This window comes from Coniophora puteana, assembly GCF_000271625.1.
Source record: "Coniophora puteana RWD-64-598 SS2 unplaced genomic scaffold CONPUscaffold_9, whole genome shotgun sequence".
NCBI classification, from domain to species: domain Eukaryota; kingdom Fungi; phylum Basidiomycota; class Agaricomycetes; order Boletales; family Coniophoraceae; genus Coniophora; species Coniophora puteana.
In genome coordinates this window covers 364,573-376,659 of record NW_006913061.1, presented here as the reverse complement: position 1 = coordinate 376,659, position 12,087 = coordinate 364,573, and the positions used below count along the sequence as shown (strand labels likewise).

General features: G+C 50.6%; 4 protein-coding genes across 4 annotated transcripts; all 4 read left to right on the top strand.

The window, feature by feature from the left end:
* The first annotated feature begins 45 nt into the window (after window positions 1-45).
* CONPUDRAFT_166755 (uncharacterized protein) lies at window positions 46-1,806 on the top strand. Its single transcript, XM_007772449.1, has 2 exons — window positions 46-321; window positions 379-1,806. Exons 1-2 carry the CDS (start codon window positions 94-96, stop codon window positions 1,735-1,737), a joined length of 1,587 nt encoding a protein of 528 aa, XP_007770639.1. The 5' UTR covers window positions 46-93; the 3' UTR covers window positions 1,738-1,806.
* A 348-nt stretch (window positions 1,807-2,154) lies between these two features.
* On the top strand, window positions 2,155-5,054 carry CONPUDRAFT_83292 (uncharacterized protein). Its single transcript, XM_007772448.1, has 10 exons — window positions 2,155-2,230; window positions 2,287-3,107; window positions 3,233-3,530; window positions 3,592-3,703; window positions 3,761-3,818; window positions 3,893-4,002; window positions 4,072-4,211; window positions 4,275-4,403; window positions 4,482-4,620; window positions 4,689-5,054. Exons 2-10 carry the CDS (start codon window positions 2,922-2,924, stop codon window positions 4,834-4,836), a joined length of 1,320 nt encoding a protein of 439 aa, XP_007770638.1. The 5' UTR covers window positions 2,155-2,230; window positions 2,287-2,921; the 3' UTR covers window positions 4,837-5,054.
* A 627-nt stretch (window positions 5,055-5,681) lies between these two features.
* On the top strand, window positions 5,682-7,076 carry CONPUDRAFT_138180 (FAD/NAD(P)-binding domain-containing protein). The gene is made up of 7 exons (XM_007772447.1): window positions 5,682-5,889; window positions 5,946-6,004; window positions 6,056-6,371; window positions 6,423-6,558; window positions 6,610-6,679; window positions 6,741-6,956; window positions 7,004-7,076. Exons 1-7 carry the CDS (start codon window positions 5,716-5,718, stop codon window positions 7,050-7,052), a joined length of 1,020 nt encoding a protein of 339 aa, XP_007770637.1. The 5' UTR covers window positions 5,682-5,715; the 3' UTR covers window positions 7,053-7,076.
* On the top strand, window positions 7,013-9,146 carry CONPUDRAFT_166753 (uncharacterized protein; the record flags this gene model as incomplete). Its single annotated transcript, XM_007772446.1, has 5 exons — window positions 7,013-7,113; window positions 7,170-7,370; window positions 7,488-7,528; window positions 7,596-7,747; window positions 7,803-9,146. The coding sequence occupies exons 2-5, from the start codon at window positions 7,255-7,257 to the stop codon at window positions 9,144-9,146; spliced, it is 1,653 nt and encodes a 550-aa protein (XP_007770636.1). The 5' UTR covers window positions 7,013-7,113; window positions 7,170-7,254.
* Window positions 9,147-12,087: the final 2,941 nt, after the last annotated feature.

Sequence of the window (12,087 nt, the reverse complement as noted above, 5' to 3'; positions counted from 1 at the left end):
GCTACGAGCCAGTCGCGCACTTGCGCGTTCTCGCATCTCCACCACCTTCGATAATCCTTTGACATTGACGGGTGTACCTACAATTTACTCATCATGCATCTAGTGTTTCAGATTACCGAGCTTCTCAAGGAGATTGTGACTTATCTAGACAGAGTCTCTCTCGCACGTCTTATACAGGTGTGCAAGACCTTTGAAGAACCTGCCCTCGACGCCCTGTACACGAAGATAGACTGTTTCTATGCGCTTCTAACCTGCATGCCGGAAGATTTGTGGTCCATTGAGAGTCCCTCAGTTGCATGGTACCCTGGCCCTCCAACTCTTGTGAGTATTGTACTACTCTGTGGTTTATATTCCAGTAATCGACAATGAACCGATCAGCGTTTCGAGCGACCGATGGTGCAAACAGACTGGGATGCCTTACTCAAGCACAGCCATCGTGTCCATGTTTTACACCAGGGGTTTGATGGGCAACATGAAAGGTTCGACGCAAACTCAGATGTTTTGAGGGCGCTGGAGCACTGTCCTGTGCCATACATCTTCCCCAACCTTCACACTCTCCTGTGGAATTTTGGGGAGGTAGGCGCGCCAATACGATTCGTCCTCACTCCGAAGCTTCGCAGAGTGCGCCTTGCGCTCACGCCAGATGGTCTCGCTGAGACAGCGCCCGAGCTTGGGTCATTGTGCCCATCTCTAGAGTCCCTTGAACTGGATGGCAGTCCCGACGAGCTTCCAGCATCCCCCGAGTTTGTCAGCATCATACAGCGGCTTACCCACCTACGCACCTTGGACTGCGGAGAGAATTGCGCACTGACGACGCCGCTTCTGAACCATGTCGCATCGCTCCCGAACTTCCATCGCCTCCGCCTCTTCGCGTGGCCTGACTCGGATTGGATGCAACAAAGGAGACGCATTGGGCTCCAGAGTTTGGACACTCTGCACCTCGAGCAATTCACTTGGGATGTCGCAAGCGCTGCAGTTGACCTCTTATTTGGAAACGGGACTGGTCATGGTAGCGCTCGCCTGAGCGGAATCAAGGCAGCTCTGATGTTCGATACATGGTTCAACAGAGGCATCCAGTCGGACTTTGCAAGGTTCATCGGCACCCTCAGTCGTAGCGTCTCCTGCTCTGACTTCCATGAATTGGAAATTAAAGCCGTCGGACTGTCAGAGCATACCTGGAAGAATCTACTGCCCTTAGCCGCATTCCCCAATATGACCAGCATTACAATTGACCATGGACGCAGTGACGGGAGCCGTGAGAACCCTAGCACGGTTTTCCCCAACTTCGCTGCACTGAGCCAGTTGATCCAGGCATGGCCGCATCTGGAACACCTCAACATCTCATTTTGTGTACCTCCGTTACCACTACGTGATTTTGTCGCCATACTTCACCTGTGTCCTCTCCTCGAATACGCCAACGTTGACATCGACGTCTTCGAAGATCCCGAAGACGTTGCGACATTCTTGAGCGAGGGCTCTTTCAGTGTACGCAACGAACGCATCACAACCCTCCATCTTCGTCCGCCTGCTGCCACCGATGTACGACAGACGCAGCGTCTACAGAATGCCTTCGCGCGCTATATTGCTGCTCCAGCTCTATACCGCATCCTGCCAAGCCTAACGAAAATCACAGATTACTGTAGCGGAGGAGGCTACACTCCAAGCAGGTTCTGGGATCCGATCGAGGCGGAGTTGGAGGCAATGCGTATTCGGGACAGAAACTGCATCCGGGGCTAGCGGGGGGATAGTCACACTATGTAGATAGTTGCTTAACCTTGTGCGCCTCTGCGAGCCGGTGTAATGCACATGATATTTGAGAGGTAGTACTAGTACGTGCAGTGCCCGCTTCGGCAACAGCCGAATCACTTACTCTTGGCTCTGCGCGCCAACGTTCGCTAGAGTGTCAGTCGCGTTGGTGCGCACCCCGTTCAACGCTCTGAGTCGACCGCTAAGCCACAACCCTAACGGTGTCACCGTCTCTTCAACGCCTCCCCTTGTTTACGAACTTCCAAAGTTTTGGAGTTTGCATCCGCATGGTCAACGGCCCGGACGTAGGGATGTACCTTGGATGTACCAGAACCTCTGACGCTTTGTCAGAACTGGTCGATCAGACCTCTAATCCCTCAGCATCTCAGGAAGTCGTATAGAAGCGATGTTGCAAGGTCCATGTTACGGAGGCGTTATGGCGTCGAAAGAACTAGAGGCAGGATGCAGAGAAGGGCTGGCCAAGGTGCGTCGCTAGAGCATCCACACAACCGGTCGCTCTGAACAGCGGTTACTGTGCAGATACCATGGTTACAAACGCCAATGACATAAATCTGACATTGGCCGTTGGAACTCGTTCTGAATAGGCGAGAGCGCCATTCGTGACTTACAGCGTGCATACAGGGATAAAACGACGATCTCAGAACCTACAACTACTCTGTCTACTGCGCGTGGCACATGTGCAAGTACAGTGCACTTAGATGATCTGTCGATTGGCTGGTGCGCTACAGCAAGGAGGAGGACGGGATCCTTGGTCACAGACTCGGAGAAGAGGACATACGGTACACCTCGCCCGTTAACGTGAAGGAGATATTTTAGCTATTGGGGTTTGATGTTCTCTTCTTTCATACGTTGCTGCTACTCAATTATGCGTCGTGGACGCCCTTTATAGCTAATCGCGGACATATAAGCGTTGTCGCTCTGCATTTTGGCCTTGCAAGGACCTGATCCCATCCACAGAATCCGACACAGCCACCTCCATCAGAAGGTGTCACCGCCACCCCGCTCGATTACGACGTATTGCACTGCCCCGGGAGGACCGGGGGTCAGCCTCTCTTCATGTATCCACACAATCTACACTGCCTGTTTGCAAGGAACGCCTGCGGGACGAAAAACCCTTGGCGTTCATCAGTGGAGATCGACAGTGCGCCTTGAGGATGTCTCCATATGTCAAGAGGCAGGCATTCCGATTGCTGATTGGCTATCGGTGGACGAGCTCGGGAAGTCGAAGTTTTGCAACAACTGCGGACACTCTTCGTCTACGATGGATAGCCACTCCATGGTTCTCGTCGATGAGGCCAAGCACTCATATCGTTGGACGTGGTTCGTTCTGTTATAAGGAGGCGAGTTTACCTTTTTGTTTTAGCAATTCTTCACTCCTTTTCACTTCTCCTAGTACCTGTTTTGCTTCGACGGCTGTCCTCAACAGCTCTAGTCTTTCCCCGTCTCATCTATTCTCATTGCTCAGGCCTCCCTAATCGTATATCCCTCGATGTCAGAGACCTCGTACCATCCACCAAGACGTTCCTCAGTGATAGTAGGATCATTGTCGCCTGATCCTTTGTACGTCTCCGTGTCCTTAGACGAACTCGGGCTACCGACCGTGAACGGCGGCGCGTCAGCGTCGCGTACGACGCTTGGCGAGGGTATGGCCATCAGTCGAGGATGTACGCCCCCACCAAATAAGGAGGAGCAGAAAGCACTGCGGTCCAACTTGGGCATCGACTGGTATGCGATGCGGCATCCGGAGAGCTGGCGGGACGTTGGTGAGTCATATGGGATCTGGCTGGAGAGACATTCCGAGCTAACGACCTGTCCGTTGTCCAGTTCCTATTCCATTAGTCATACTGGCGTTTGTAGCTACGACATTGATCATCACGGATGTCTTCAAGGACCAGATACTCGATGCGCTCAAGCCAGCCTCCCACTGGCTGTTAACGTATGTGCTCGCCTCTATTTTACGCGCACGGGGATAATCTAACGTATAAACATACAGAACCCCAGGCGCTTGGGCTATTCCGATCGGAGCCATGATAGTCGTTTCGTTTCCCCCTGTGAGTCTCAAAACGTCATGTGCGTGTCATATAGCTACGCTGCAGCCAGCTAATCATCTCTATCGCCGGTGTAGCTCTTTGGTCACGAGCTCGTCGCTCTTTTCAGTGGCATGATATGGGGCGCATGGATAGGCTTTGGCATTGTCTGCGCAGGAACATTCCTTGGCGAGATGGCTGTATTCATGTAAGCCGTCGGGTGTTTTTCTCTGTTACGGTAGGCAACAGGTGTACTCACTGTACTATGCCGCTCCAGGGCGTTCAAGTACCTCTTTCGCTCGTATGGCCAGCGGGTTCAGCGGAACAGCATTCCGTTTGATGCATTCTGCAGGGTTGTCAATAAAGGTGGTTTCAGTGTCCTTCTCGCTACTCGGTTGAGCGCCGTCCCCTCTCACTGTGCGTGTATTTGGTTTTCACCTGCGACCCTCCTATATCAACTCATGACGCGCAATTACACAGTTTCAACCGTCGTGTTTGCAACATGCGAAACACGCCTGTGGAAATTTGCCATCGCTATGGCTCTCTCTCTTCCCAAACAAATTACCACAGTCTTAATCGGGTACGATCTCGCAACATCGGCTAATGGCCGTAAGTCTCCTTTCTCTCTCTCATCCGATATTGGTACAAGTGTTAACGGCGACGACGCGTATGTCTCTGGTGTTGCAGAAAAGAGCACGATTTCTAACATCATATCTTACGTGAGCCTTGCATTAATGGTCATTATCACACTCGGCATTATGTGGTACCTTCGCAAGAAGCTGGCGCAGGAGTTACAGGCCATTGTTTATGAACGGCGCAAAAAGAGGTACGCGCGAGCTTCGTTTACCTCACCGATGTGCTTGCAGTTGTTGTATACTCACGACATACGTTCAGGCAAGCGGATGAGCTGAAGAATAATTACCTGGTACAGCCCTATGATCATGATCGTAACGGTAGCAGTAGCAGCGACAACGGCGGACATGCGCGTCAGGACAGCACGGCGCACCTCTTGTCTACGGCGGAAACCTTGGATATGGTTTGATCTCCTTGACTTGCTATTCGCTTAGTTTTTATGGATAGTTACTTATGGACCGGTGAAATAGTCGTTTAGCGGACTTTTGATTATTTAGCTTTATATGCAAGCCTGAATACCAGGTACGTGCTACGGAAGTACTGGACTTTGATTATACACTTTGATGCTAGTCGCGTCGTTATTATACTTGTCATTCACTGGGCACAAAATCGCTACTAGTAACGAGGTTATTACCGCCATATCAGTGTCTGGCTTCGCCCATCCATGTCATACATTCTTCGCTTGCTAGCTACGGGGCAGGGTAAGCGCCGGACAGAGCCGATTTGTGATCGGCATCTACCGAAACGCGTCAGCGCGACGCGGCGACGGTCAACGATCAGATCGATCAACTTGGGCTTTCCACTTGTTTTCCATCTTCAATTTCCACATGGCTCGTGTCTCCTCTGCGTCTACCATCCAGCTGTAGACCGAACATTCAATTTATTCACGACAATTGAAACTCTGTGGTCCTATCCTCCATATGGACAAGCCTTTGGTTGATCGCATCCGACTCGTTCGTGAATGAGCCCGAGGGATGGTCTGAGACTCTGAGTTGCATCCAGTGCAGGGAAGTGTCTTCTCGTGTGTGGCAGCGGGTATGCTTTGATGCACCTTCATATCTTTCCTTCCAAAACATGCTGATTACGGGCCATGGCAGACTGAACTCACCGATTTCATGGCTAGAGAAAGCGAACTCTCATGCCCGTAGTGTTATAAACGGACGTGGTAAGGCTTTGACGGGAATACCTCGCCTGGCCTCTCTCCTTCCCTCACAGGAGCCAGCTCGCACCACCCGCCTCTGTGCGCTCTCGCAGAAAGTATTCATCACCATATCTCGCGATCGGCGCCATGAACGGAAGCCTCCATCACGTCGGAGAGGTAGCGCCGCCAAGCAGCTCTGGAGTTGAGGTGATCATCGTTGGGTGCGGGTTTGGCGGGCTAGCTTGTGCTATCGAGTGCAGGAGAAAGGGACACCACGTAATTGTGCTTGAAAGAATGCCAACGTTCAGGGTATTGGGTGATGTACGCGCCTCAGGTATGCCATGAATTTGGTATGCTGATGCTCAGCTTGTCCTCAGGTCATTAGCTTCGGGCCAAATGCAGGTCGGATATTCGCCCGATGGGGCCTTCACGACAAGTGAGCAATGTATGTGTTTACATCTACGATCTTGGGCTCATTCATAGAAAGGCTTTGGCCGATCTGTCGACATGCCGATAAGCTCGTCATTCACAACTACATGGGAGAGGTTGTGCGAGAGCAGCCCATCCAATTCCCTCTCTACGGCGCCTACGAGTACAGCGGGCACCGGGCCGAGATCCATGAGGCTGTGTATGAGTATGCGCTCTCTTTGGGTATCGACATCCGGTTCGGTCACAATGTCGAGAGCTACCAGGAAGATCCGTCACGAGGAAAGGCAAGCGTCACGGTCAATGGGAAGACAATTGAGGCGGACATTGTGGTCGCAGCCGACGGAGTCAAGAGTCGCGCGAGGCAGTACGTGCTGGTATGTTCACTGTTCACTTCGAGTCCATGATCTTCATCTCCATCTTTGCAGGGATACAACGATCAGCCGAAATCGTCGGGTTATTCGGTTTATCGAGCCTGGTTTGATGCGAAAGAACAAGGCGTTGGCAGCGACCCAAATACCGACTTCCTCACTAAAGACGGGGACGCTTATCAGTGCTGGATAGGTGAGCATCAAACGTTGGATGGGCATATAGCACATTTCTGACCTCAGGCAGGAAGGGACGTACACTTCATCTGCTCCTCGCTTCAAGGAGGAAACACCGTATCATGGGTTATTACCCATAGGTGAGATTCTCCTTATGCACAGGTGTGAACGTTGGGCTTGATCGTGGCGTTACGTCCCCAGAGATGATTTTGAAGTCACGGACTCGTGGTCCTTCCCCGGTAACATGGAGGATGTACTCAACATCGTGGATGACTGGGACCCACGTTGTGCAGCTGTCCTATCAAAAGCCCCCTCGTGTATTGACTGGAAACTGATTACGCACGATCCTCTACCGACCTGGGTAAGTTCGCAGGGGAGAGTTGTCTTGCTGGGAGACGCTGCGCATCCATTTCTTCCGTAAGTCCGGCTTTTATTGTCTCGATATGTAGTTCACAGTCGTTCAGTACCAGTAGACATCCCAGGCGGTTGAAGACGGTACTTCGCTTGCTGTAGTTCTTCAGCTGGCTGGCAAAACCGACATCCAGCTCGCACTCAAAGCCTGGGAGAAGCTTCGGTAAGTGCATAGACCATCTCACCATCAGCCTGCTAGCCCTGATACCAGGCACATAGCTATGAACGTGTCCGTCAAGCGCAGCTGGTTGGCAAGGAGCTGCGCAACCGATGGCACCAGACTCGGCCCGAGGATAGGGGCCCAATGCTAGATATCCCGAATCCGGAGTGGTTGATGGGTTTTGATGCAGAGACAAACGCGTATAGCGAGTATGAAAGGCTTGTGCAAGATGTTCGAGCGTCCATACCTGACTCAAGCTAGTATGCGTATGACATCGTGGTTGAGGACATAAGATCCTTGTGTGAGGCCCAAACGACCTCCTATAGGTTGACCTGCCCTAAGCTATAATAACTCTCCGGATACTTCCGATCGCACAGCCACGAATATCCAGCGCATCTCAAGCCCGCCCCTCACGTCTGTACGCTTAAGCATGCATCGTTGTTTTCAAGTCGCTGAGCTACTCGTCATCATCCTTCATCATGCAGACAAACCCTCTCTAGCTCGCCTAGCCCGTGCGTGTAAGTCATTCGAAGATCCTGCTCTCAATGTACTGCACGAAGAAATCGACTGTTTTGCTGCGCTTCTCACTTGCCTGCCTGAGGATCTATGGACTGTGGAGGGACCATGGCTCCGGCTTGTAAGCACATTCTATAGCTCGTCAATGACGCTATCCTCAATGACGAGTCTCCAAGACATTCCACCGTGAACTGCTCGAAACGGACTGGGATATCTTGGCAAGACACACTGCGCGCGTGCGGATACTGCACCAGGGCAGTAGAGAAGAAGATCACGGGAAGTTCCCTCCGTGGCCCGAGGTTTGGGAGGCTTTGAATCTCTGTCCTATACCGGTTCTCTTCCCTAGGTTGCATACGCTCAACTGTTGGATGTGGACACCAGAGCACGTCTTGTGTGGGCGATACCTCTTCGGTCCTCAGCTTCGCAACATCCGCTTCTCGATGACTACGGGGGAACTGCTGGAAAGGATCCCTGATCTAGCGACACTGTGCCCGCTACTTGAATCCATTGAACTTGGCACGGTTCTTGACCATCCTTCCCTATCGTTTACCAGCGACGCGTTCACTAACGTGGTGCGCCAGTACCCTTGTCTACGAACCTTGGATCTGGGACGAATGGTGGTTCTCCCCGGCGATGTTATGCACTCTCTTGCCCAGCTCCCGACTTTCCGACATCTGCGTGTGCTCGTTCTCGAAAGCTCTGATTGGATCTATCAAGAGACTCGCGTGGGGCTTCGTAACCTCCATAGCCTCGCTCTGGATGCGCAAAACTGGGATGTAGCTACCATAACGGTGAAGCTTCTTCTTGGAGACGACCTGCACACCGCTCGTGTGCGTCTTAGTAAGCTAGACGTGACGTGTTATAACTCTCCGACCCTCCGCGGGCTCTCCGCATTCCTCGGCGCTCTGGTTGACTGTATCTCACCTCTGGATGTTACAAGGCTAACTCTGCTTGTTGTCCGCGTATCCGATTGTGACTGGACTCAGCTCTTGGCGCTGTCGCAACTGCGTAACCTGACACGGGTATCTCTCCTCATGAGACCGAGCGACAGCACTGAGTTTATGTCTCTCAGCGGCGATTCCCTATACACTTTGGTCCGCGGCTGGTTACTCCTCGAGCATCTGACCATTGGGTACGGCTTTTCGCCGATACCGCTTCGCAACTTCGTCACTGTACTTTCTCTCTGCCCGCGCATCAAATCAGCCAACATAGATGTCGACGTGTGCAATGATCCCGATGATGTCATCGCTCTCGCCGCAGAGGGATATCTGGGAGTACGAAACGAATACATCAAGATGCTGCAGCTCGGTCCTCCTCGAAAGCTCGATGCCGGCCGAGGCGTTCCCGACATTGGTCTCATGCGCTCGGTCTTCGCTCGTTATCCTATCGTCTCCGTCTTGCATCACCTTTTCCCGAACTTAAACGAGTTCGAACATCATTTCGGTGTCATGCCGCCTCCGGGAAAGAGTGTATGGGCTGCCGTAGAAGCAGAACTCGAGGCAATGCGCGGACTGGATTGACGGCATGAGCAATAGTCGGCATTTGGTGTATATAAATAGCAGGTTAAGCAATAGAGATATGAAACCAAGAGGGTACACTCGTTACAAGGCACAAAAACATTGACCCAGGACGCATTCGCTCTTCCACACCGGTAATTAGTACATCTTCAGAGTGATCTGCCTTCGGGTGTCCGATGCTGTCCTGCATAGCCGAGGCGAGTCCGCGCCGATGCTGCATCCGAGTAGCCGTGTTCCATATCCACGATAGGAAAACTCGACATCTTGTTACAGCCTCGGTGTGCTAGGCCCGTTGGGCTTGGGCCCTCTCTTCGCTGACCACACTCTTTCTTACCCTTAACAAGACATTTGAGGAAGATACGTGTGATGACATCAGAACGTTGGCTGGATCGAGGCCAACTTGGGGCTCATTCAGTGCAGGCTTCTTCGAGCTTCGATCCTGTGCACACACGTGGTCGGTGGCCTTTCATGCACATTGGGACCTCATGGCTTGTATCCGCTAGCTAATCCGGAGACAACAGAAACTCAGGCCTCTATCATGTCTGGAACAACTCGTACTCTGATCTAATATATAGGTTTGCCTTCGACCTGACTCAATCCGGGATCGTCCCGCGTCAAAACACCCATCATCTTCTTTCAATCCATGGGCCCGATGAATTAATGCCATCCTCACCCGTAAGTTGGATTTCTTGGCGTCTAAGGTGCTCCACATCCTCCGAAGGATGACGATGCCCTGTGAACTGGCTGAGTATCTTCTTATGACTCGGAGACAATTACATCGGATGAATAACACTCACATCCCGATTTTGGATCGCTTGTGTGGGTGAAGATCATTGTTGTCATTTCCCATGTGTCGGACATATCCGCATCTATGCTTTGCTCATATCTCCGTCGAAGGTTAATGATCAACCACGGGCCAACCATGGCTACTTGTAACGATAAAAGGAATGGTGACATGTTAATCAAGACGGTAATCTGACGGTGAAGGCGTAAGGCTCTGAAAACAAGTTTAGGCTTCTTGGACCTTACATCACTGATGACATTTGTGTCCTTGAGGGTCGTAATTAGCATTGAGACAGTGACGCTATGGGTTCGTGTTAGCGCTGTCTCTCCGGAACGTCAAAAGGAAAATGACCCCACATGAAGAAGTAAACCAAGTTGTCTCTGATAACCACTGAAACAAGCGTGCCAAGTGAGCGGACTGGGCTCTTCCACATGGCTAACGGTATGTTGTTAAACGCATGCCGTATAGCAGCGCCACAAAGAACGACTTCATAGACCATCCACAGAGTGTCGGTCGTTGGAGTGACCCACGAGATTGACGGCACTGAGCCTACGTCGCAGATGTTTAAGCCAGAAATAGCAGTGCGACCTGTAAGCGGATAAGAACGGCAATTCGCTTATACTGATTTCATTTTGACTTACTCGTGTGTCTGAACACAGTCACCATCATCACGATATTTGATGATACTCCTATCCCTTGAACAGCCACAAAGAAAATAATAAGAGGAAAGCGAAGCAAAGCGGGTCTTCCGAGCAGGGCATACACGCGCATCGACATCATGCCTGCCCAAACCAATGAGCCACAGAAAAGAATGAAAGACATGGGGTAGCAAGCCTTGCAGAACAATAGTCTGGACTATGATGATTATCTCGCGGAATGCCCATAATAAAAAACCTATTAATGATTATAAAACAAAAGCTAATATCACTACTTGATAAACGCTTACAGCTGGTAATGTTGGCCGCATGGAACAACATGTATAGCTTGACGTTACGTACCTCTTTCAAATCAAGCTACTATCAATAACTGTTGCATTATCTGAGCTAGAACATGATTCCTCACCAATGCCGAGACGAGACAGGCTCGTTTAAAAGCGAAGATGCTGTATCGGAAAAGAGGGTGAGTTATCTCTAATTCACCTAGATGTAGCGAACATACCCATTTCAAACCTGCAAGTAACCAGCATGAAGGTACATGGGGTGAGTGAAGCCACTTATTCAACGCACACCGAATATGCCAAGCCAAGGTAACGAAGCTACATAAATGCAACCAATCGTCAGTAACTGAGAAAAACGAGCGCGAAACATATATACCATCATGTAGATCACCGTCATTCCCGTTAATGTTCTGTGCTACGGAATGTTAGCACCAGTGACAGATCTGTTGCTAATGTTCGTCCGATTACCCATATATGTTCTACCTTTCGGTTGATTAATTCAGTGCAATAGGAAAAAACCAGAAGCCAAAGTGCTCACTTCGAGGGTAAAGTTTAACACTATGGGTGAACATATATTGGTACTGTCGAGGTTTCTTCGCAGGTATAACGCACCGTAATCGTATACGATGATAAATGAAGCAGCAACTAAAAGAGAAAACGCTGGCGTTATACTTATTCGGATGTGTGATGGATAGGAATGAGTGTACGTCCTATGTACTCCTGTGTGAAGTATAGTTGTGCCCATGATACAAGCTCTGAATCAGTCATGTCTGCTGAAAGGACTGGGTGCCGTTGAGTATGGAGACGAGCGATTGAACGGCTTTTGTATTGAGTTTCACTACGTAAAAATAGCAGTAGACAGCAAGTTAAGACACCGAGTTTTATGAAATTAGCGAGTACGGATAAACATTTCTCGTTGTCGTTGCATATTCAAATAATTACGGATAAAGCTACGGTCTCGCGTGGTAGTTATATAATTGGGCATGCTGAGCTGAACTACCACAAGCATAAGCACATGCTGGCCTATACGCAACTGGGACGAACGACAAGAGCAATCATGTTGCCATCTGAATGTTAATATATCCCAAACTGTCTAGAGATAACGTTGATGAGCGCTAGCGATACTCTTAAAAAGGCAATGTCTTGAGATGACACTGTGATAGATTCCCAAGAAAGCCTGCCGGAAACTTTGTGGGAGCGATGCTATTTTGGTCTAAGCCTCA

Excerpts from the sequence above, each read along its gene's own strand:
- CONPUDRAFT_166755 (XM_007772449.1), top strand. The coding sequence starts at position 94 with ATGCATCTAGTGTTTCAGATTACCGAGCTTCTCAAGGAGATTGTGACT. Across the intron at positions 322-378 it reads ACCCTGGCCCTCCAACTCTT|CGTTTCGAGCGACCGATGGT; the intron begins GTGAGTATTGTA and ends TGAACCGATCAG.
- CONPUDRAFT_83292 (XM_007772448.1), top strand. The coding sequence starts at position 2,922 with ATGTCTCCATATGTCAAGAGGCAGGCATTCCGATTGCTGATTGGCTAT. Across the intron at positions 3,108-3,232 it reads GTTCGTTCTGTTATAAGGAG|GCCTCCCTAATCGTATATCC; the intron begins GCGAGTTTACCT and ends CTCATTGCTCAG. Across the intron at positions 4,621-4,688 it reads TATGAACGGCGCAAAAAGAG|GCAAGCGGATGAGCTGAAGA; the intron begins GTACGCGCGAGC and ends ACATACGTTCAG.
- CONPUDRAFT_138180 (XM_007772447.1), top strand. The coding sequence starts at position 5,716 with ATGAACGGAAGCCTCCATCACGTCGGAGAGGTAGCGCCGCCAAGCAGC. Across the intron at positions 6,005-6,055 it reads CGATGGGGCCTTCACGACAA|GCTTTGGCCGATCTGTCGAC; the intron begins GTGAGCAATGTA and ends ATTCATAGAAAG. Across the intron at positions 6,372-6,422 it reads GCGCGAGGCAGTACGTGCTG|GGATACAACGATCAGCCGAA; the intron begins GTATGTTCACTG and ends CCATCTTTGCAG.